The sequence below is a fragment of the Oncorhynchus keta genome, chromosome 11, assembly GCF_023373465.1.
Source record: "Oncorhynchus keta strain PuntledgeMale-10-30-2019 chromosome 11, Oket_V2, whole genome shotgun sequence".
NCBI lineage: Eukaryota > Metazoa > Chordata > Actinopteri > Salmoniformes > Salmonidae > Oncorhynchus > Oncorhynchus keta.
In genome coordinates, this window is record NC_068431.1 from 39,464,442 (window position 1) to 39,488,562 (window position 24,121).

Sequence of the window (24,121 nt, forward strand, 5' to 3'; positions counted from 1 at the left end):
AATCAACCTGGCCCGGGTATCCTGGAAGGATATTGACCTCATTCCGTCAGTAGAGGATGCCTGGTTATTCTTTTAAAAGTGCTTTCCTCACCATCTTAAATAAGTATGCCGCATTCAAAAAATGTAGAACCAGAAACAGATATCAACCTTGGTTCACTCCAGACCTGACTGCTCTTGACCAGCACAAAAACATCCTGTGGCGTACTGCATTAGCATCGAATAGCCCCCGTGATATGCAACTTTTCAGGGAAGTTAGGAACCAATATACACAGGCAGTTAGGAAAGCAAACGCTAGCTTTTTCAAACAGAAATTTGCATCCTGTAGCACAAACTCCAAAAGGTTCTGGGACACTAAAGTCCATGGAGAATAACAGCACCTCCTCCCAGCTGTCCATTGCACTGAGGCTAGGAAACACTGTCACCACCATTATCCATGATAATTGAGAATTTCAAGAAGCATTTTTCTACAACTGACCATGCTTTCCACCTGACTACCCCTACCCCGGTCAACAGCCCTGCAACCCCACAGCAACTTGCCCAAGCCTCCCCATTTCTCTTTCACACAAATCAAGATAGCCAATGTTCTGAAAGAGCTGCAAAATCTGGACCCCTACAAATCAGCTGGGCTAGACAGTCTGGACCCTCTCTTTCTAAAATTGCAATTGTTGCAACCCCTATTACTAGCCTGTTCAACCGCTTTCATATCGTCTGAGATCCCCAAGGATTGGAAAGCTGCCACGGTCATTCCCCTCTTCAAAGGGGGAGACACTCGAGACCCAAACTGTTACAGACCTATCTATCCTACCCTGCCTTTCTAAGGTCTTCGAAAGCCAAGTTAACAAATAGATCACCGACCATTTCGAATCCCACCGTACCTTCTCCGCTATGCAATCTGGTTTCCAAGCTGGTCATGGGTGCACCTCAGCCACGCTCAAGGTCCTAAACGATATCATAACCGCCATTGATAAGAGACAATACTGTGCAGCTGTATTCATCGAACTGGCCAAGGCTTTCGACTCTGTCAATCAACACCCTTGGTTTCTCAAATGACTGCCTCGCCTTGTTCACCAACTACTTATCAGACAGAGTTCAGTGTGTCAAATCGGAGGGCCTGTTGTCCGGACCTCTGGCAGCCTTTATGGAGGTGCCACAGGGTTAAATTCTCGGGCCGACTCTTTTCTCTGTATACATCAATGATGTCGCTCTTGCTGCTGGTGATTCTCTGATCCACCTCTACACAGACGACACCATTGTGTGTACTTCTGGCCCTTCTTTGGACACTGTATTAACTAACCTCCAGATGAGCTTCAATGCCATACAACTCTCCTTCCATGGTGTCCAACTGCTCTTAAATGCAAGTAAAACTAAATGCATGCTCTTCAACCGATCTCTGCCCGCACCTGCCCGCCCGTCCAGCATCACTACTCTGGACGGTTCTGACTTAGAATATGTGGACAACTACAAATACCTAGGTGTCTCGTTAGATTGTAAACTCTCCTTCCAGACTCACATTAAGCAAAATTAAATCTAGAATCAGCTTCCTATTTCGCAACAAAGCATCCTTCACCCATGCTGCCAAACATACCCTCGTAAAACTGACCATCCTACCGATCCTTGACTTTGTCATTTACAAAATAGCCTCCAACACACTACTCAGCAAATTGGTTGCAGTCTATCACTGTGCTGCCATCCTGTTAGAAGATAACAGATTATTTTATTACAATGGTTAAATTGGATTTTCATTGTGTTCAATGGTGTTATTTGCCCCCTAGTGGCGCTTTCTGGTACTTAGAAAGTCAACGCAAACGGAAGTTCAGAATTTGTTTTGCACGCATAGAAGCAGCTACAAACAACGCTACAGTGCAGGTCTTCCAATGTAGTTATTTCTTGTCACGCTTCAGCCTTGGAAAAATATTTGTTTGTAAGTTCGATTCAAGCATTTAGCTAATGATGATAATCTTGTTATTGATATAGTTTCTTACATATCAATGTTGGTTGCATTTACTCTTGCAATGCCTTTTGTGTATGTCGTTTGCTGTATTACTTTGCTCATGCGTCATGCAAACGAATTGTAAAATATACAATACTGTAGTTTTGTTACTGTTTTTAGTGTAATATGCTTTGTTATTCTACATAGATGGTTATACATTATTAGAGTAATGAAAGGAGCAATGACCATATGGTTAACAATTAGCTATATGGTTTGGCATCATGCCAGATGCATGGTACCTTAGCGCGTGCTTTGTATTTATGCAACTTCAAATGTTTAATGTACAGCTACAGTATGTCGGTGTGAATTGAACACTAAAGTATATTCTTTTCTGTATTTTGCAGTTTCACAACATAAACGTTTCAATATATTCATTCAAGAAAAGTCACGCCTTGGGAGTTTTATTGAAGACTTAGTTGTTAGCTATCTGTCTAGTTTTGCATGGGAACGCAACTCAAGGGCAGAATAATCACAGTGCCATCCGTTTTGTCACCAAAGCCCCATATACTACCCACCACTGCGACCTGTATGCTCTCATTGGCTGGCCCTCGCTTCATATTCGTCGCCAAACCCACTGGCTCCAGGTCATCTATATGTCTTTGCTTGGTAAAGCCCCGCCTTATCTCAGCTCACTGGTCACCAAAGCAGCACCCACCCGTAGCAGGCACTCCAGCAAGTATATTTCACTGGTCACCCCCAAAGCCAATTCTAACTTTGGCAGCCTTTCCTTCCAGTTTTCTGCTGCCAATAACTGGAACGAATTGCAAAAATCACTGAAGCTGAAGACTCATATCTCCCTCTCTAAATTTAAGCACCAGCTGTCAGAGCAGATCACTGCTCCTGTACATAGCCCATCTGTAAATAACCCATTCAACTACCTCATCCCAATACTGTTTTTTTTGTTTTTGCTCCTTTGCACCCCAGTATCTCTACTTGCACATTCATCTTCTGTACATCTATCACTCCAGTGTTTAATTGCTAAATTGTAATTATTTCGCCATTATGGCCTATTTATTGCCTTACCTCCCTTATCTTACCTCATTTGCACACACTGTATATAGACTTTTCTATTGTGTTATTGACTGTTTGCTTGTTTATTCCATGTGTAACTCTGTTGTTGTTTGTGTACCACTGCTCTGCTTTATCTTAGCCAGGTCGCAGTTGTAAATGAGAACTTGTCCTCAACTGGCCTACCTGGTTAAATAAAGGTTAAATATATATATATTTTTATAAAAATACATTTAAAAAACTGCGGTCCAACTCATCCCAAACCATGTCAATTGGGTTGAGGTTGGGTGATTGTGGAGGCCAGGTCATTTGATGTAGCACTTCATCACTCTCCTTGGTGAAATAGCCCTTACATATTCTGGAGATGTGTTGGGTCATTGTCCTGTTGAAAAACAAATGATAGTCCCACTAAGTGCAAACCAGATGGGATGGCGTATAGCTCAGAATGCTGTCGTAGCCATGCTGGTTAAGTGTGCTTGAATTCTAAATAAATCACTGACAGTGTCACCAGTAGTGTCACATCACCTCCTCCATGCTTCACGATGGGAACTACACATGAAGAGATCATCTATTCACGTACTCTGTGACTCACAAAGACACAGCGGTTGGAACCACAAATCTCAAATTTGGACTCATTAGACCAAAGCACAGATTTCCACTGGTGTAATGTCCATTGCTCGTGTTTCTTGACCCAAGCAAGTCTCCTCTTCTTATTGGTGTCCTTTAGTAGTGGTTTCTTTGCAGCAATTTGACCATGAAGGCCTGATTCACGAAGTCTCCTCTGAACAGCTGATGATGAGATGTGTCTGTTACTTGAACTCTGTGAAGCATTTATTTGGGCTGCAATTTGAGGCTTTTAACTCTAATGAACTTATCCTCTTCAGCAGAGGTAACTCTGGGTCTTCCTTTCCTGTGGCGGTCCTCATGAGAGCCAGCTTCATCATAGTGCTTGATGGTTTTTGCAACTGCACCTGAAGCAACTTTCAAAGATCTTGAAACGTTCCGGATTGACTGACCTTCATGTCTTAAAGTAATGATGGACTGTCATTTCCCCTTTGCTTATTTGAGCTGTTCTTGCTTTAATATGGACTTTTACCAAACAGCGCTGTCTTCTGTATACCACCCGTACCTTGTCACAACACAACTGATTGGCTCAAACGCATTAAGATCTGTTTATTGAAATGCATTCCAGGTGACTACCTCATGAAGCTGGTTGAGAGAATTCCAAGAGTGTGCAAAGCTGTCATCAAGGCAAAAGGTGGCTACTTTGAAGAGTCTAAAATCTATTTTGATTTGTTTAACACTTTTTTGGTTACTACAGGATTCCATATGTGTTATTTCATAGTTTTAATGTCTTCACTATTATTCTACAATGTAGAAAAAAATAATGAATGAGTAGGTGTGTCCAATCTTTTGACTGGTACTGTATATAGAGTATGTGTGTGTATTGTAGTGTATGTACAGTAATTGTGTCTGTCTGTCTGTGTCTTTTTAAGATGTTTGTCGTCTTTGTGGGAGTGAAATGGGCCATTGCCAGTCGGCATAACTGTTGTGAACACAGAGACAGTGTCTCAGCCAAACAGTAATGTGTGTGTGTGTGTTTTTACAGTTTGACTATGTCGCCATGCCAGTCTCTGAGTTGAATAATGTAACCTGTTTACAGATAAGTTGCATTATTAACATTGGCACTCTACAGAGCACAGAGGTATTGAGAGGTGCTCAGCGTGGCGTAGAGAGGGAGGAAGGGAGAAGGAGGGAGGGGGACGTGACCTGCTTTCTCTGCTCCCCTGCCTCTACTGGAGCCTGCCTGGGAGCACACCGCCATCAGTAGATCCAAGCTCACTGTAGCACAGCTGCACACTGTCTGTTGCGGGTCAGAGCCCAGTAGGGCTTGGCGCTGATGCTTTGCGATGCATTATAGGTTGGCACGAGGTGCAGCACTATCAGTTTGTTTAACTTCTGTTAAACGTTGTTTAACATTGTACAACAGATGGGACAGAATTTTGAAAATGGTTATGTTCAGTCAAGAAAATAAATAAATGGAACAACATTTTGTCTACATTGTATGCAACACTTTCCAGCACATGCTGTTTAGTTAACTGTTTTTGTGCAAAACACCATTCTTATCCAAGCACTGTAATTTGTGGGAATGGGCTGTAGTGTATTGGAAGGGTTTTGTAGTTGTTTTCACCATCATTACCTCCGGTGCTCCTCCTAGGCATAGTTGGTTGAAGAGATGTTCAGAACCACAGTAGCTACTGTAATTTACTAGCTCTATTGTCATGATTGGTTGAGTATTTCTTCAGCCTCACTGAGAGTGTTGAATTGTCTCTCTCCTCTGTGGCGTACCTGTGCAGGTGGGCTGGCAGCTGAAGAACCTGGTGAATGCCCTCAGAGAAGACCCCAATGGAGTCATCCTCACCCTGAAGAAGAGACCTCAGAACACTCTCACGTCTGCCCCTGCCCTGCTCAAGAATGTACGATGGAAACCCCTTGCACTCCAGGTAATTGTATTATGATGTTTGAATATTTGTTTAGGATTCCTTCTGGTAGATATGAATAGCAATTATTTCACCAATTCATCTGGTTGCTGTTTAATTTTAGCGATAAGGAACAAAGCGCTCATTATTGATAATGACCAACTGGCCTAGAAGCTCCTTATGAGTGCCGCAATGTTAATAAATTAGATTATGATACATGATGAATTAAAGGGTAATTGTCTGTGTAAGCACTTAACTTAGAACTCATACCTGGTCACTCTTTAATTGAGTTCTATTGGATTGTGTGGAGTGTAATGATTTATATATACACTACATGACTGACAGGGGGGTGGTATTTTGAAGCCCACGCCTCAATTTTGGTACATGTAATTTTGTACTTTAAACATTTAATTTAAATACTGTAGAATTCCATTCATTCCTATGCTTCTTCTGTGGAAAGCCAATGTGGCAGACCGGTGGCTTCAAAGTCTCTCATCAGCCAATACAAAGCATCAGCAATCCAGGGTTTATATACATTATTGGTGGCGCGTCAGTGAAAGAGATGGTGAATCCATTGTGCTGCTCAGTGTGGTTGTAGTACAGACAGTACAGTATGGGGACTGGCTGGGGGAAACGGGCTGCCTGAGGAGGAGGAACAAAGACAGAACGCTAGCTGGGGAAGATGACGGTAGAGGGGGTTGGGGGTTTACTTCATAACTGCCTGGATGGTTTTTCTTCGGGAGCCCTGTACTGCGTGAGAGCTATTTTTAGGTCTGCACTAGGCTTACTCATTTTCATGCTGCATGGGTTGCCTTGATGATGCCCAGGACCGTTTCTGTGGTTACATGTCTTTGGCATCTGCAGTGAAATCAGTTAATGTGTTCAGATAATCAGCACATCATTATCATATCTCAAAATGTGAAGCCAGAATGGTTGCTCCTGTATGGAACTGTGATGAGGTTGTGCATATGCACTGCAGTCATGTCAGGGAAATAATGATGTATAGATTATTTGGTACAGTGGCATGTATTTCAGTCTGAAAGGAACAGGGTTCTGCTTGAGCTATGCTTCATTATTGTGGCTGAATAAAAAATTAAAAAATGGAGTATTGGATTGCCTTCCAGGGCGGTTATTGTTGGCAGTCTTACAGGTTAAACAAACAAATACACACAAAGGTTACCAATCAGTCACGAACAGTAGAATTCACCCAGTGTTTGGTTAATGAAGCACCTCAGAGTTAAATGACAGCATGACGGATGACTGTAGGAGCCGTTGACATATGGTATGAACACTGTTAGAGTGACTTTGTCTCTCAGGACTGTTTATGATGGATGTGTCAGTCAAAAAGAGTCAGACCACCGGAGCTCAACACGACTTGGAGAAAGGGTAGGCTGTTCTATTATTAAATGAACTCTTTACCAAATAGATGATGACAGAGGAGCCTATGGACAATCCAGGTAGTAGAGGACAAAGACAATGTGAGATGAATTTGAAATGAATCTTCAGTGAACCACCATCAAGCACTCAGTGTTTCCAATTGTGGATAAGAGTCAATGAAGAGTGAACCTAGCCATCTGTTCATCCTGTGTCATACAGTAGTACTCTCAGTCAGCTGCCCTGGACAGACTGATAGGACACAGACAGAACCAAGGACAGAGGTTAATGCCGAGGTTAATGTGGCTGCTCATAGCGGGATCACTTCCAGCTGTAATAATTATTTTGTGCAGGGTTGTCTTTTTATAATAATACAGTGCAGTTGGAAAGTATTCAGACTCCATTTTCCACATTTTCTTACATTACAGCCTTATTCTAAAATTCTCAATCTACACACAATGCCCCATAATATAACATTTTGCACATTAAAATACAAATTTGAAATAACATATTTAGACAAGTTTTCAGACCCTTTACTCAGCGATTACAGCCTTGAGCCTTCAAGGATCTCTCTGTACTTTGTTCCATTCATCTTTCCCTCGATCCTGACTAATCTCCCATTCCCTGCCACTGAAAAACATCCCCACAGCATGACACTGCCACCACCATGCTTCACCTTAGGGATCGTCCCAGGTTTCCTCCAGACGTGACACTTGGCATAGGGAATCTTGTTTCTCATGGTCTGAGTCATTTAGGTGCCTTTTGGCAAACTCCAAGCGGGCTGTCATGTGCCTTTTACTGAGAAGTGGCTTCCATCTGGCAATTCTACCATAAAAGCCTGATTGGTGGTATACTGCAGAGATGGTTGTCCTTCTGGAAGGTTCCCCCATCTTCACAGAGGAACCAATAACATCAGGTTATTGGTCACCTCCTTGACCAAGGCCCTTCTCCTCTAATTGTTCAGTTTGGCCGGGTGGCCAGCTCTAGGAAGACTCCAAACTTCTTCCATTTAAGAATGATGGAGGCCACTGTGTTCTTTGGGACCTTAAATGCTGCAGACACTTTTTAGACTCTTCCGTAAATCTGTTCCTGGACACAATCCTGTTTCGGAGCTCTATGGACAATTCCTTCGACCTCATGGCTTGGTTTTTGCTCTGACATGCACTGTCACCTGTGGGACATTTTTATAGACAGTTGTGAGCCATTCCAAATCAGATCCAATCAATTGAATTTACCACACGTGGACTCCAACTTGTAGACACATCAAGGATGATCAATGGAAACAGGATGCATCTGAGCTCAATTTTCGAGTCTCATAGCAAAGGGTCTGAATAGTTATGTAAATAAGGTGTTTCTGTTTTTTATTTTTAATGTATTTGCAAAAAAATCTAAATCTGTTTTCACTTTGTCATTATGGGGTATTTTGTGTAGATTGACGAAGGAATTTTTAAAATTAAAATCCACTTTGGAATAAGGCTGTAACAGGCTGTAACAGGTCTGAATACTGCACTGTAAATGCCATTAGCAGACGCTTTTATCCAAAGCGACTTACAATAATGCGTGCATACATTTTACATATGGCAGGTCCTGGGAATCAAACCCACTATCCTGGCCCCATGCTTTACCAACTGAGCTACAGAAGACCAGAAGATCTTGTTTTGTTTCCTAACCTATTCATAACCCACTGCTTCATATTTTCGAAACATTTTGTTTCCTGTTTTGGTCTGAGAGACATTGTAACGGCGTTCGTTTGTCGAAAGAGAGTCGGACCGAAATGCAGCGTGGTGGTTACTCATGACTTTAATGGAAAAAGTGACACATGAAATAACTATACAAAATACAAAATACATACATGGTCCTTCTGTAGCTCAGTTGGTAGAGCATGGCGCTTGTAACGCCAGGGTAGTGGGTTCGATCCCCGGGACCACCCATACGTAGAATGTATGCACACATGACTGTAAGTCGCTTTGGATAAAAGCGTCTGCTAAATGGCATATATTATTATTATTATTATTATATTACAAAACAACAAACGGAACGTGAAATCTAATTACAGCCTATCTGGTGAAACTACACAGAGACAGGAACATTCACCCACGAAATACACAGAGAAACCCCGGCTACCTAAATACGGTTCCCAATCAGAGACAACGAGAATCACCTGACTCTGATTGAGAACCGCCTCAGGCAGCCAAGCCTATACAGCACCCCTACTCAGCCGCAATCCCAAAATACTACAAACCCCAATACGAAAATACAATAACATAAACCCATGTCACACCCTGGCCTGACCAAATAATAAAGAAAACACAAAATACAATGACCAAGGCGTGACAGACATAAAAAATCTAACAGTTGGGGTATTTTCTTTTGACAGCACTGAGCCAACACATTTACACCATCATTTGAACTTTTCTTGTAGTGATGTATTAATAATGAAGAAGTACATAAAATGAATTTCTATTTTGAGTGGTATTTATTATTAATTACACAAGTCCAAGAGAAGGAGTGAGCTCTAGATGTTCCGAAGCCTCCATGGTCATACAAACTTATCAGGAAGGAATATGGCTCTGATTTCTTTGATAGGAGTTCAAGGAAAATTACAGAGCAATGATAATTTATCGTAGAAGTGGACTCGAAAGAGTAAAAGGAAAATATATGAACATTTAGTTTTTTGCTTTACGTTGTAATGTGATTTTCACAGGACCTTTACCAGTCAGATGTTATTGGGCACGGGGTTGAGTCATCACAGTAGGTTAGATTTCCTAGTGTATCTCCTGGCAAGAGATGGCTCATCCTCACCACACTTGACACATCTTGAAGAAATGTCCTCTGGTCTGATGAAACAAAAATAGAACTGTTTGGCCATAATGACCATCATTATGTTTGGAGGAAAAAGGGGGAGGCTTGCAAGCCGAAAAGTACCATTCCAACAGTGAAGCACGGGGGTGGCAGCATCATGTTGTGGTGGTGCTTTGCTCCAGGAGGGACTGGTGCACTTCACAAAATAGATGGCATCATGAGGGAGGAAAATTATGTGGATATATTGAAGCAACAGCTCAAGACATCAGTCAGGAAGTTAAAGCTTAGTCGCAAATGGGTCTTCCAAATGGACAATGACCCCAAGCATACTTCCAAAATTGTGGCAAAATGGCTCAAGGACAACAAAGTCAAGGTATTGGAGTGGCCATCACAAAGCCCTGATCTCAATCCTATAGAACATTTGCGGGCAGAACTGAAAAGGTGTGTTGGAGCAAGGAGGCATACAAACCTGACTCAGTTACACCAGCTCTGTCAGGAGGAATGGGCCAAAATTCAGCCGACTTATTGTGGGAAGCTTGTGGAAGGCTACCCAAAACGTTTGACCCAAGTTAAACAATTTAAAGGCAATGCTACCAAATACTAATTGAGTGTATGTAAACTTCTGATCCGCTGGGAATGCGATGAAATAAATAAATGCTGAAATAGATAATTCTCTCTACTATTATTCTGACATTTCACATTCTTAAAATAAAGTGATGATCCTAACTGACCTAATACAGGGATTTCTTACTAGGATTAAATGTCAGGAATTGTGAAAAACTGAGTTGAGATGTATTTAGCTAAGGTGTATGTAAACTTAAACTTCCGACAACTGTATATAGTCGTGATCCCAGAATCCCTTGTTGTTAGGGGTCCTGTTGTTATCCCCTCTATTAGTTGCCAAAAACCTCTCATTTACTCAACTTTTCGCCACATTTGTTGATAAAGAAATCTGAAAATACTCTGGATGCATTGAGTAACATGATAAGAATATTCCTGGAAAATGTGGGGTAGGTGCAACATAAAACAAACAAATTCAAAGAAGAGTCTTCACCTATAAGATGCTTTTTGATCTCTCCTAGCTGTGCCACTGAGGAACTAGAGCAAGCACACTTGTAGTTTTTTGGGTTGGAACACAGCCCTGCATTCCTGATATCACACAATTACTGTTGTTTACCTAATCCAAAAACATTCCATTATAAATCGCAATGTAGGTCAGGTAGGCATCATTTGAAAGCTTGTTCTATTGCCAACATGACTAGCTAAATTTTAAAATACGATATTACGGTGTTAGGTTTTCAAAATACAATTCAGAGAAACAGATGGTAATTTGTGTCCACGTAGTTAAGGAGTCATGAGTGCATTCAGGTGCATGTGACGACACAATAGACCAACAGGCTCATTCTGGTCAGGGTATGACGCCATGTCGTATGGTAACTGTACATGAAACATGATGATCATAAACATTGACATTGTATATGACATGAGTTTTATATTATGTAAATGTGAAGTACACATTTGGACTGACAGGTGTTTGGCTTGCTTGTATGACATCAAAGCGGTATTTATTATAATCCTCAACGTCTCATTTTTCAAAATACGTAGAGTCACCTTAATTTACAGCATTTCCTTCACTCAGACAACAAAAAAATGTGCAAAAGTTGCCCAATTAGCAGGAGGGGTAAGTCTCGTTGCGAGGTGCTCAAGTTTATAATGACTGTCAGTCAAAACCCACACAACACTGTGAAGCGCAAAGCCAACGCTCTGACGTCATGACTAGCATGTTACTGTACATCCACTGTGTTCCAATTGAGATGTTTATCAGTGCCCGAATCTGCCATTTACAACCTGTGAAACATGGAGAACTCTATTCTATAGGATCATGTCATAAAATGCTATGAATTAGAAATAATTGCATTTAGGAAATTGTTGAATCCTTCTGCATCCTGCTCAGTCTTGCTGTCTACATGAGTCCACCCTTGTCCCTACAGCCCATCCCCACCAGTCCCAACAGTGAGTCCAACACCCCGCCCAACAGTATGGGGACCATGGGGATGTCCTCTACGCTGGACAGTGGCCATGACGTCTTCATCCTGTCCCCAGTCTCTGGCCTCTATGGACACAGGTGAGCCTACCAAACCCATACATACAGCTACTGTTTACTGTACAGTTTAGTCCGGTTGCGCCTGCCTGATCTTCTCAATACCCTACCTGTTAATCACAGAGACGAGATAGGCATCATGTCCTGCGACGACATCAGCAAGTACAGCATGGAGAAGATGGGTATGAAGGGCTCGGAGTCTCCCAGCTTCTACCTGGACCACGATGGGGGCAAGTACTTCACGTTGGTGGAGGAGGATTGTCTGGCCCTGGGGCAGGAGTACGAGACTAGGGGTCGCTCCACCGGGGTCAGGCGGAGGGACAGGACACCCACCCATGGTGAGTCACTCAGCCCAGATAGGTAGCACTACCAACCAACCACCCTCTTCTCTCTGGGCAGTAGTGTAATGTTAAAAGAGCATTGAAGAGTGGAATTCCAGGCGAGGTGGGTAGCTCTCCTCTCCTGCCTTCGTTTAAGCTCATTCTCCTACAGTGTATCCAGCTGTAACTGGCACGTGGAGAACGTATAGCCCCATGGCAATTGCTATGTATAGTCGGGATTATTATTATACACCCCAGCGTATTCATGTTTCACAGAAACCCCTCCCTCTCACAGCCCAGCACCACCCCCCCATGCCCACAGTCAGACATCCCCTGTCATTGCCCCTTCATCATCATCAGCACTGCAGCAGTAGGATGGCCAGCATCAGGATGACATCACCTAAGATCAGCCTGACTATTCTACATGCCACCCCTGTCTGCACTTTACATGATGAGCTCGTTCACATTACTGCACGGGACAACTCTGGAATATTTAGTGAGTGACACACTGTCTGTATATACTGGGATAAGGAAAGGAGGTCTTTGCCAGCCCTTGACAATGTACAGTATTCTATCTGTCCATCAGACAGAAATGGCTGTTGAGGCTCTGTTGAGGCTCAGTTTGCCGTGTATTGTACAGTGTGTAGTGGTGCAGAGATAAATCCCTTTGGCTCTGCCAGACATAGTGTTTTTCATGTTAACAGTCTGCCAGGGAAGTGACAGTGGATTCCTTCCAAGCCCATAATGGCTCCAAGCAGGGTACGATCTGCTCATCCCAGTCTGTGGAGGCACCATGTGTCATGATAAGGCCCATCACAGTCTCTCTCATGCTCACACATTCACACACGTGCAGCAGGTCTACCGTTTCCCCTTCACTCTAAAGTTCACTTCTTTTCAACTGGATTCCCATGCTATAACCTACTCCTCTTATACCCCTTACTTTCCCTGCACTTTAAAACCACTGTCAGGCAGACATCCACCCACCCACCCACCCACGCACAGCCACTCCACTCTCACCCTCTCCTCTCCCTCTCAGTGAGACAGCCCCCACTCTTCCCTCAGCTCCTAGCTTTCCCTACGCTCTTCCCTCAGCTCCTAGCTCTCCCTCCGCTCTTCCCTCAGCTCCTAACTCTCCCTCTACTCTTCCCTCAGCTCCTAACTCTCCCTCCACTCTTCCCTCAGCTCCTAACTCTCCCTCCACTCTTCCCTCAGCTCCTAACTCTTCCCTCAGCTCCTAACTCTCCCTCCACTCTTCCCTCAGCTCCTAACTCTCCCTCCACTCTTCCCTCAGCTCCTAACTCTCCCTCCACTCTTCCCTCAGCTCCCAACTCTGCCTCCACTCTTCCCTCAGCTCCCAACTCTGCCTCCACTCTTCCCTCAGCTCCCAACTCTGCCTCCACTCTTCCCTCAGCTCCTAACTCTGCCTCCACTCTTCCCTCAGCTCCTAACTCTGCCTCCACTCTTCCCTCAGCTCCTAACTCTGCCTCCACTCTTCCCTCAGCTCCTAACTCTTCCTCCACTCTTCCCTCAGCTCCTAACTCTGCCTCCACTCTTCCCTCAGCTCCTAACTCTCCCTCCACTCTTCCCTCAGCTCCTAACTCTCCCTCCGCTCTTCCCTCAGCTCCTAACTCTGCCTCCGCACTTCCCTCAGCTCCTAACTCTTCCTCCGCTCTTCCCTCAGCTCCTAACTCTGCCTCCACTATTCCCTCAGCTCCTAACTCTGCCTCCACTCTTCCCTCAGCTCCTAACTCTCCCTCCACTCTTCCCTCAGCTCCTAACTCTGCCTCCGCTCTTCCCTCAGCTCCTAACTCTGCCTCCGCTCTTCCCTCAGCTCCTAACTCTTCCTCCACTCTTCCCTGAGCTCCTAACTCTTCCTCCACTCTTCCCTCAGCTCCTAACTCTGCCTCCACTCTTCCCTCAGCTCCTAACTCTCTCCTTCCTCCACTCTTCCCTCAGCTCCTAACTCTTCCTCCGCTCTTCCCTCAGCTCCTAACTCTGCCTCCACTCTTCCCTCAGCTCCTAACTCTTCCTCCCCTCAGCTCTTCCCTCAGCTCCTAACTCTTCCTCCACTCTTCCCTCCAGCTCCCAACTAACTCTTCCTCCACTCTTCCCTGAGCTCCCAACTAACTCTTCCTCCACTCTTCCCTCAGCTCCTAACTCTTCCTCCACTCTTCCCTCAGCTCCTAACTCTTCCTCCGCCCTTCCCTCAGCTCCTAACTCTGCCTCCACTCTTCCCTCAGCTCCTAACTCTGCCTCCACTCTTCCCTCAGCTCCTAACTCTGCCTCCACTCTTCCCTCAGCTCCTAACTCTCCCTCCACTCACACCTCAGCTCCTAACTCTCCCTCCACTCACACCTCAGCTGACATGCTACTTGGACTTCTTTCCAGGTGACCTCAGGCCAGTTTCCATGCCAACGGATTACAACTGGATGGCAGAGACAAAGGAGCCAAATATGTACAAGAGAGGTAGCAGAGGTGGGTCCTTAAGTTCAGGTAGTCTCCTCAGTACCCCCCTTAAATGCCTTGACTCGGAGAAGGAAGTAGCTTTTGTTTCACTGCTTCTGCAAAGTACAGACTCCTAATGAGGACCAATCACAGTCCCCACTGTCAACAACATGACTAATCATCTGCTTCTTTGGCAACCTTTTATTCATTTAACTGGAACTGCCACAAGTACTGGCAAAGAGCACAATGGTTTCTTTAGACTTTACATATAACCAGGGAATCTTGACAGAAACATGAATGCATATTTAGAACTATTTTTAAACTGTACTGTATAAAGATGAAGCTATCACAAGAAGCTCAGACATTTTTTTTTTTACAAAATAAGATTCAATCTATTATATATAGACAACATGTTCATGTCAGGCATGAATTGAGTTGAAAACCTAATATTTGTTTTGCACATGGCTGATTTCAGTGGTGTTTAGCTTTGTGAGACTATGTATAGCAGATATGTTGAGTGAGCTGTCGTGAGAGCATCTCACTCCCACGACTTTTGTTATAAATAGCGAGTGCCGATATAAAGAACATATCTGCCTCCCTCTGCTCTGAAACCAAACTGTTGGAGGCCTGCCCTCACTGATGGAAGGTAACGTGACAGAGGTTGGTTTCTGTGGAAACATGCAGGTCTGTGAGGTTAATGAAGCTCTATCGACAAAAGCTATGGAAACAACATTAAACATTACCTCAGGGGCTGCTCACACTTTGACTCAACATCAGACCACAAGTATCGAACCAGAAATCTTCTGAATGTTTATATTCCTTTCAAATGATGCTTCCTTATACCTTTGGTAAGAGTTTGTTTTACCATCAAGCATTTGAATGTGATAGGCACTCTAGGACTCCTAATGAACAAATAACAACCTCTCTGGGCTTCCAAATGACACAACTTTGCACTCCTCTTTCCCTCCTTCCCTCTGCTAGACTCAGACAACTCCCTGCTACGTTACCTGAGTGACGACAAGATCCTGGTGATCCAGGAGGAGCCAGATGTTTCCAGGGAATGCAAGCGGGACACTGGGCGGCGTTCCCGCAAGAAGAGCCACAACCCCAGCAGCCCCAGCTATCCCATCAGCCCATCCATGCTGGCCCCGCCCATCAGACTGGACTCAGGACCCCCAGAGGGCCTGTCCTTCTCACTGCCTGAGAGCAACACTGTGCCAATGTACCACGTGAGTCATCACAGCTACTATTTTTATTTGTCAACCTGCATCAAGAATGACATTATGGCTTTTAACGCAGTCAGACATAGTGGCATAATGGTTTGGCAATCCAGATTCAACATATTTGTGTCACAGAGCAGTGATATTTTTGTGGTTAAAGCCTTTTTGAGGTCACAATATTAGATAAGTGAGTCAGAAGTTTGCCACACTGCCATCCATACCACCTCTACTTCCACAACCCCAGACACTCCATGGTTCCTGCCCCCGATCTTCTGATCTGCCTGCCTGGTCACAACTGGAAACACGGTCCACCCTCTGAGATGACAGTGTGCTATGATCTCTCTCTCATATCTCTCTCTCTCTCTCTCTCTCTCTCTCTCTCTCTCTCTCTCTCTCTCTCTCTCTCTCTCTCTCTCTCTCTCGCTCTCTGATGCGCTAATCTGCTCTTTACCTTTCCGCAGAGAGCTGGAGACACACTGAGAGCTGACACTGACAGGTGAGTGAGCAGTTGTTCTCCATGGGGTCAAGGGGACAATCTAGGCATGATTTTGTGAGGAACGTTGATTTATTTGATGATTGAAAAAAAATTATGTGTGGGACTTGGTTTTTGCCTAAACTATGGAGGCTAGTTGTGTACCTTCCAATTTGGTTTGTATCATACTGCTATCAGTAAATTGAAAGCTTTTTTTAATCAACTATCAACATTTTACTGATATATACAGTACTTTATATTGTGCATGTTTTGATATTGGATTTACAGTATATTAGTTACTCACTTCTACAAATGATTTTTAATTCAACCAATGACTCTTTTGAGTAAAGTAAATTGCCGTCATCCTGCATACCACCATATGAATAATCCTAGTTGATATTATTTTTTGTCTTCAGTGTGTTGTAACAATTGATTAACTTAATTGAATTGGCCTCAAGGGAATGACATTTAAACATACATCATGAGGGTTGCCAAGCAGGCAATAATTCCCCTTTACCCTTCACTGACCTAAATCATATTTTCTGGTTCTATTTAAGAAACACTGTGCTTTGTTCCAATTGATGCTACAATCCAACCCAATTCAACATCTTGCCCACAGTCAGTGTTCAGTGGATGCTCCAACCATGTAGTTATAAAATAGTACAGTAGGTCTGGCAGTAGAGAAGTCCTCTCAGCCATTTTTACAGTGATGAGTGCTGATTAAGGTGTTCATAAATGGCCAACATGCGCAGCACATCCCCTCAGCGGTTTCCGTTGTGCTGTGCTGAGCTCTACTGATACACAGAGACTGGCTGAATTGGATTTCCTGCCACCTGCTCTGTGGTTTAGCTCACTTCTTTCACTTGCTGGAAACAATACAGTACTTGTCCAAATGTATCAGGCTTTAGTTTAGATCATTCTCTTTGGTAGAATGGATGCACTGGCGCTCAGTTGGTACACCGTGTACATGGGTAAGGTGTCAGTATGATGGTTAGATACCTGCCATGTGTTTGACATCCAGTCCACTGCATGTTACACACCCAAAAGAGATGTTTATGTACCTAATACGCTATGATTGACAGTAGGAAAGCTGGATCTGAGTGTATTACAAAAGTAAGTAGTGAGACCTATATTGAGAATGCCATGTGATGTCCATTTCTTCAGTCAGTGTCCATGTTTCGGTCCCACGGTACCACCAGTCAGTAGAGCCATTTCCAGATGGGCATTCAGGCCAGCCCTGGGAATGATACAGATACTAAGTTCTTTGGGATGAATTCTAGCATGAGATAGACTCAAACAAATCAATGTTTAATGTACTCCATGTAACTTATGCATTCATGTCAATGGAATATACATTAATATTTTACTCACATACAGTAGATATCAAGTTACAATTCTGCTTTTTATGATGAATAATATCGATGTAAGGATTAGTTTGATACCAGTACATGATGATCTCATCCCCAGATAAAGAGGATTAGCATCCATTTTATTGTAGGCTTACAAACCTGATCTCCCCTCTCCTCAGGTATGCTAGTTTTGGCATCGAAAGACAAGGAGGCTCATCCATGAGGAAGGTAAAGTCAAAGATTTAAATACTACTGTTACTCCCCTGTTATGAGTCCTGTACTTTAGACACCTGTTCTAATCAAACCCTCTCCTCTTCCCTCCCATTGCAGTCATTTCACTATGCGTCTTTAAGGACTAAGACCAAAAAGAGAACCAAAGGTGAGACGTGGGATAAGTCCATTCACTGTGAGGATTCTTTTGGTGATCCTTTGTCAATCATTTTACATTAGGATTTGTGATGGGTTTGAAATGATGCTAGTATTGAGGTTATCATCCCGGGAATGTTTAGTGTGTCCATGTGTCTATGAGAATTCTCTGTGATATCCTGCTCTCCACCCAGGTTCTCTGACTAGCGCTAGCCGCAGGCGTATCTCCTGTAAGGACCTGGGCCATGGGGACTGTGAGGGCTGGCTGTGGAAGAAGAAGGATGCCAAGGGCTACTTCACCCAGAAGTGGAAGAAGTACTGGTTCATCCTCAAGGACTCCTCGCTCTACTGGTACACCAACCAGAATGTAAGCTGCTCTCTGACAAGTACATTACAGCTGTCAAACAATACTTTATTTTCTCTTATCTGCCACAACAGGCTTGCTGTTTACCAACACTATCTGCAGAGTTGTCTTGGTAACTCACACAAACATAGCCATATTCCAGACACTGAACCATTTATGTTAAAGTGTCATGTAGTGTACAGTACATTCAAGTATGTCTGATATCCTTAATTAGGTGTGTCATCTCTACAGACATACTGCAATGTATTGCTTCTCATTTCCCTTACCTCTCCCTTCCTAGGACGAGAAGGCTGAAGGTTTCATCAGCCTACCCGAGTTCCGAATAGATAGAGCAATTGAATGCAGAAGGAAACAGTGAGTGTTTTTGTGATGAATGTTTTTTTGTCTCTGAATCTGTTAGTGAACCTGGGGATTTAAAAGAAAAGTCTAAATGAAACACAAAAACAGATGATGCCGTTGCGTGGCATAAATATTTGATTTGAATAACGAGGGCTTTAAATAGCCGTGGCACAAAGTGGCAGAAGTAAATAATAGGTGTCTATTTCCACCTGAGAAGGGTCACACAGTGTTTCTTGGTAGTCTTAAACAAATCCACTTTGAAACAAAAGTCAACACCTCACACACATGGTTATGGGCTTTAAAAAAGAAGATACCTGTACCATGTTGAAGTCTATTACAATTTGAGTTTGCATCCCAATATTAAACCGTTTGACATAGAAACACCAGATTCTCTGTGTTTAAAAAAAAGTGTATTAATTATGAAAATATTAAAAACATTCCACCCATTATAACATTCCACTTTTTAAAATGTAATTAGGCAAGTCCGTTAAGAACATATTCTTATTTACAATGATGGCCTACCCCGGCCAAACGCGGACGACGTTGGGCCAATTGTGCACCGCCCTATGGGACTCCCAATCACGGCCGGATGTGATGCAGCCTGGCTTTGAACCAGGGACTGCAGTGATGCCTCTTGCACCGAGATGCAGTGCCGGGAGCCCCTAGGTCATTTGACTGCAGGAAAGGGCTACAGGAACAGTGTACAGTACATCTACCTGGCCATTGTACCACATGGTCTGGATCTCAGGCTAACAGAATGAAGTAATGCAAAATGGAGATGTTTGAGAATCAGATGATCTACAAGACTGTGCAGACTAATTAAATGTTGTTTTTGCTCCTGCTGCAGTGCCTTCAAAGCCTGCCATCCCAAAATCAAGAGTTTCTTTTTCGCCACAGACTGTTTGGAGGAGATGAACAGGTAACACTATTTTTTCTAGCATTACCACCTGTACTTTGATGGTAGGGTTAGTTAGTGTGCTTTTTTCATATAATGCTTTCTTGATTGTAACAGCATGTACTTTAGCTTACATATTATCTAAAAACATCTCAGTTTCAGAGAATTCATAGCTGGAGCTGTGACATAGTTTTTCTTTCGTTCTCAAACATGAGGAATAAGAAAATATACTTTAGGTTGGTAGTGTTGTTCTACTGAGACTTTATTTTTGTGTTTTTTTTCTCCCGAGATAGTGTAAGATGATAAAGAGCAGTAAGTCTCTTGTTTCAAAGAGCCCTCTGGGTCAGCAGCTACTGCTTTGTTTATCAGAAACAGTTTCATCTTTCCCTTGGGTTGTGACTGATTGACTTGTTATTATCTCTGGCTCTTTTCTGTGTAATTATGTGGCAGTGTTGATCACAAATGCCCTTTATTGATTGAGTAGCATTAGCTAAATAAAGGATTTGAGAGGATTCAGAAAGACTGCATATCATAACATCGATATACTTTCTTGTCTGCATTGGTTATTACTGCATTGTCGGAACTAGAAGCACAAGCATTTCGCTACACTCGCATTAACATCTGCTGTGTATGTGACAAATAAAATTTGATTTGGATTTGGATTTTTGTCTTCAATGCAAACGGTTAATAATTAATATTCTTAAGAAATATAGACCACATAACACATCAAACCTCCTACCCCACCCAGTATGGTATCAGTTAGTCAGTTAACCATCTCATGTTGTGTGTCTGCACCCTGTCCTGTTACCCATGTAGATGGATGAACCGGCTGGGGCTGGCGGCGATTGGCTACACACCTGACGATAAGGTTCCACGGCCCGATGAAGGTAGGACAATCTGACTACATATTTAGTGACATCAAACAACATTGTTGTGATGTGTAAATCAAATGATTTAAGGACATTGAAGTGAAATGTTAGGTAATTGTATTAGATCAATGCCTATTGTACTGTAGTGCAAGACATACCGTATTGGTATGGATGAGGTCACCCAAGCTCTTTAGTTTATTGATGTTTAACTTTGACGTTTCAGATTATTGGAGTGAGAGTGACCAGGATGAGATGGATGGTTCTATGACTCTGAAACAAGAGGGCATGTCATCTCGCTGTGACACCTACCACCGCACCCCATCTGTGAGTGCAGGCCACTGGTTCACACTTTGGAACACACACTCACATGTACACGTTCACTGTGCACGCACACACACACACACATACATAGTGGTTCTATCAATATCATTAAATACCTCTGTCCACTGGCCCCCTTCCAGGTGAACTCCTCCAGTCCGTTCCCTGAGCGCCACTTCTCCAGTGAGTCCACGTACTCCCACTCCTCAGCTGAGGACTCCCGTCCGGACGTCCCTGGGAGCACCCAGTCCTCCGGCTGCCGCCCCACCCTCCGCCCCACCCTCCGTGACACCCAACGCCGCTCCTGGCAGGACCTGATTGAGACGCCTCTCACCAGCTCGGGCCTCCACTTTCTGCAGACCGTGCCGGGGGAGGGTGACAGGGGTGACGGGGGCTACGGCAGCGGCCACATGGGAATGGGTCAGCTGCTTATGTCCCCTGAGCGCCGACGCCAGGCCACACTGCCCACACAGAGGCGTCGACAACCTGACAGAGATGGGCCCTTCCCATTGGTGGACATAGAGGAGCGCGAGCAGCGCCTTCACTGTGCCCACAAGCAGCGCAGCCAGAGCCTGCCCCGGAACAGGGACGTGCAGGGCACCAAGGGAAGCCTGCACTCAGCAGGACCCTCAGAGGAGAGGAGTGAGGATGACGAGGTGCCATTCAGAAAGCACAACTCCAAGAAACACCAAGGTAAGGATGCACTCTAGCACTTCCTGCTCTCGCCAGGCTTCTCTTTAGGACTCCTCAGACTTCAAGTTACACATATACCTTGTTATGCCTTGATTATATATTTATTTGATGACAAGGTACATTGTAAAGCTTTTATCCAAGTTAAAATGGTTGAATTAGGTTTAGCACAGAGCTTTGAAATCCTGTCCTACTTTCTCCCCTCAGATTCTCAGTCTAAAGAGCGAGGTCATGATCATGAGGGAGTGGATGGCTTCCAGGAGCTGTATCGCTCCATAGAGCGGGCCAGCCTGTCTGCCCTGGGGGAGCAGAGGCCCTCCACTAAACAGGATTTCAGACGCTCCTTTGTCAAGCGCTGCAACGACCCTGTCATCAACGACAAGCTGCACCGCATTCGTGCCCTGCGCAGCACACTCAAGGTACGGAGAGGGCGGGACACAGCCACAGGGCAGGCTGTGGCCCAGTCATAGGGCAGGTATGAGTCATAGGGCAGGGTGGAGTCTTATGGAGGTACAGAGGGTGGTACAGGTCCAGTAGGTGGCTGTCTATGGTGATGAGAGTGAGGTGGCATATGAGTGGGGTCATTGGGGTAGTATGTAAGCCAAACACTAACTGATGTTTTCCCACAGGCCAAAGAGGGTGATCTGGCCATTATCAGCCAAGTACTGGACGACTCCGGTCTAAACTCCCAGAAGTTCCAACAGTGGAAGCAGCAGCACCATGAGCTGTTTGTGGACATCTGTGAGTTCAGCTCCGTCCCGACAGAGCCCCACCCCGAGGGATCCGACCTCTCACCCCTGTCCCCACCACTGATGATGCACACCCACTCCTTCATCGAAACTCACGTTTGAGACACGAGTATTCAGAGACAGAGTAACAAGGAGACACTGTGGAATCATGCCATTATCTCTTCCCCCGCAATCGTTTATGCAGCCAGGGTCTACCATCACCATTCCTTTCAAACTAACTGACAAACCAATCACTGTAATATGTGTACATACTGCACTGAGGTCAAACATAAGAGTAACTGTTGGTGTATATACTGTATATTGGATAAAATAAGGCCCCCACGGGGTGCCATTCTGCATGCCTGAAGAGAAACTATCATTCATTATCTTTAAAACAGAAAATGCAACAAATGATAGATTGAAAGAGAACTTAACAACAAAAAGTTGTAACTGTTTTTGGCTGATGCAAATACATTTTTTTTCTTCTATTGTATTTTTTCTTATTTCATTGCTTGCTTAAGAGGAAGGGAGTTTAGTTTTTATTTCCTTTTTATTTCCCCTTTAATGCTGCTTTAAGAGAGAGCTATGTCGCGACTGGCTAATTGGCATCATTCTGATTACAACAATGCACCCCCTACTGGGGCACCATGGTACTGTGTGACCCTGAAACCCACGGAAAGAAAGACCCAATCTGTTTAAAAGTATGTACTGTATGTATGTATAAGTGTGGAGAGAAGATGGGTGTGTGAGGGAGAGGGAGAGAGAGAGAGAGATGGAGGTATTTGGCCTTTTAGTGTATGAGGCTCAGTAGGGTTTTATAATGCATTTCTGTTGTATGTACAGATGTTGCATGTTTAACATGTATGTATAATTATGTAGATTTTGTTTGAAATTTAAACAAAGTAGTTTAGCCAAACACAGCTCACCGGAATGAAACTTTTACATTTATTGATATATCTTTGTAGCTATTATGATTTTGGCCATCATTATAGAATTTGTTGGTGAAATTGATTTTTTAAATCAAACAAACATCTGCATGGTAGTAAACATGTACATGTGGCCATTGGGGTTGAGAAATGTGTTAAATGAAAAATATGATATTGTTTGCATAGCAGCACCCTCTATTTAAAACTGTGAACTATATACTTGTGAATGCAATCTTTAGATTCTGTGACCACAGAATCTTTTTACTTATATTTTTCTTAGAAAAATGATCTAAAATACAAAAAGCATTGAGTCTCCTGAATGACTGTTTGTGCTTCACTCCAGCTGTTAGAGAAATGACCTCCTGATCTTCAGGATTGATTCAGGTCCTGAGTTCTGCTCATGTATTCTGTTCCCTTTCTGTGTCTCTGTTGATTTTATATGTGAATGTACTGGTTTATTTTAAAAAGGATCCCGGAAATTGTCAACGTATATCTATCTGCTTAAGTTGTTTATTTCTACAGGTTGAGAAGTAGTACCGTAGTACTTCAATGTGACTGCATTCTATCTGCGCAAAATACATGATCAACAACTCATAACACATTTTTAATGTTTGACACACTTGGTTGTTTCTTTTCTAGGCCTATTTACTTGACTTTCTTTTACTTGGTTTCTATTTTACTTCTATCAAATTTCAATGATAATGTTTTACTTTGCGCCGCTTAATACTTGTACCCTATTCCTGGCAGGATATTGACATTGCTTCAATTCACCTGCAATTATCATCCAGTGTTGTGTCCTGGTACTTAAAATGCTTTTTAGGTGTCAGTACATTTGTTATACAGTATAACTACACTGGCCCGGCTACATGTCATAATAGACATACTACTAACACTTCTAAAATGTCCGCAGTTGTTGCTCTAAATTCTCAAATTTTATGAAGAGCAGTACATGTATTGTAGAATGTATTTCATTTAACCAGAATGTAATTGTTCTCACAATGTTTTAAAACATTGTACATGAAATCTGTCCAATCTGTCCAGGGTTCCACTGTGTTATTTTGGAGG

General features: G+C 43.5%; 1 protein-coding gene across 2 annotated transcripts in view; it reads left to right on the plus strand.

The window, feature by feature from the left end:
- LOC118390250 (connector enhancer of kinase suppressor of ras 2-like) overlaps positions 1-23,546 on the plus strand; it is a 55,210-nt gene extending 31,664 nt beyond the window's left edge. The window contains exons 9-24 of one of the 2 annotated variants that reach the window (XM_035780617.2): positions 5,356-5,502; positions 11,646-11,779; positions 11,879-12,093; positions 14,464-14,550; positions 15,502-15,749; positions 16,202-16,236; positions 17,741-17,789; positions 17,892-17,940; positions 18,122-18,294; positions 18,572-18,645; positions 19,478-19,549; positions 20,342-20,412; positions 20,618-20,718; positions 20,856-21,405; positions 21,610-21,821; positions 22,032-23,546. In XM_035780617.2, the coding sequence (XP_035636510.1) occupies positions 5,356-5,502; positions 11,646-11,779; positions 11,879-12,093; positions 14,464-14,550; positions 15,502-15,749; positions 16,202-16,236; positions 17,741-17,789; positions 17,892-17,940; positions 18,122-18,294; positions 18,572-18,645; positions 19,478-19,549; positions 20,342-20,412; positions 20,618-20,718; positions 20,856-21,405; positions 21,610-21,821; positions 22,032-22,253 (2,439 nt within the window). In that variant the 3' untranslated portion in view covers positions 22,254-23,546. The remainder of the gene's footprint in view (positions 1-5,355; positions 5,503-11,645; positions 11,780-11,878; positions 12,094-14,463; positions 14,551-15,501; positions 15,750-16,201; positions 16,237-17,740; positions 17,790-17,891; positions 17,941-18,121; positions 18,295-18,571; positions 18,646-19,477; positions 19,550-20,341; positions 20,413-20,617; positions 20,719-20,855; positions 21,406-21,609; positions 21,822-22,031) is intronic. The other variant, XM_035780618.2, reaches the window with a different exon arrangement.
- Positions 23,547-24,121: the final 575 nt, after the last annotated feature.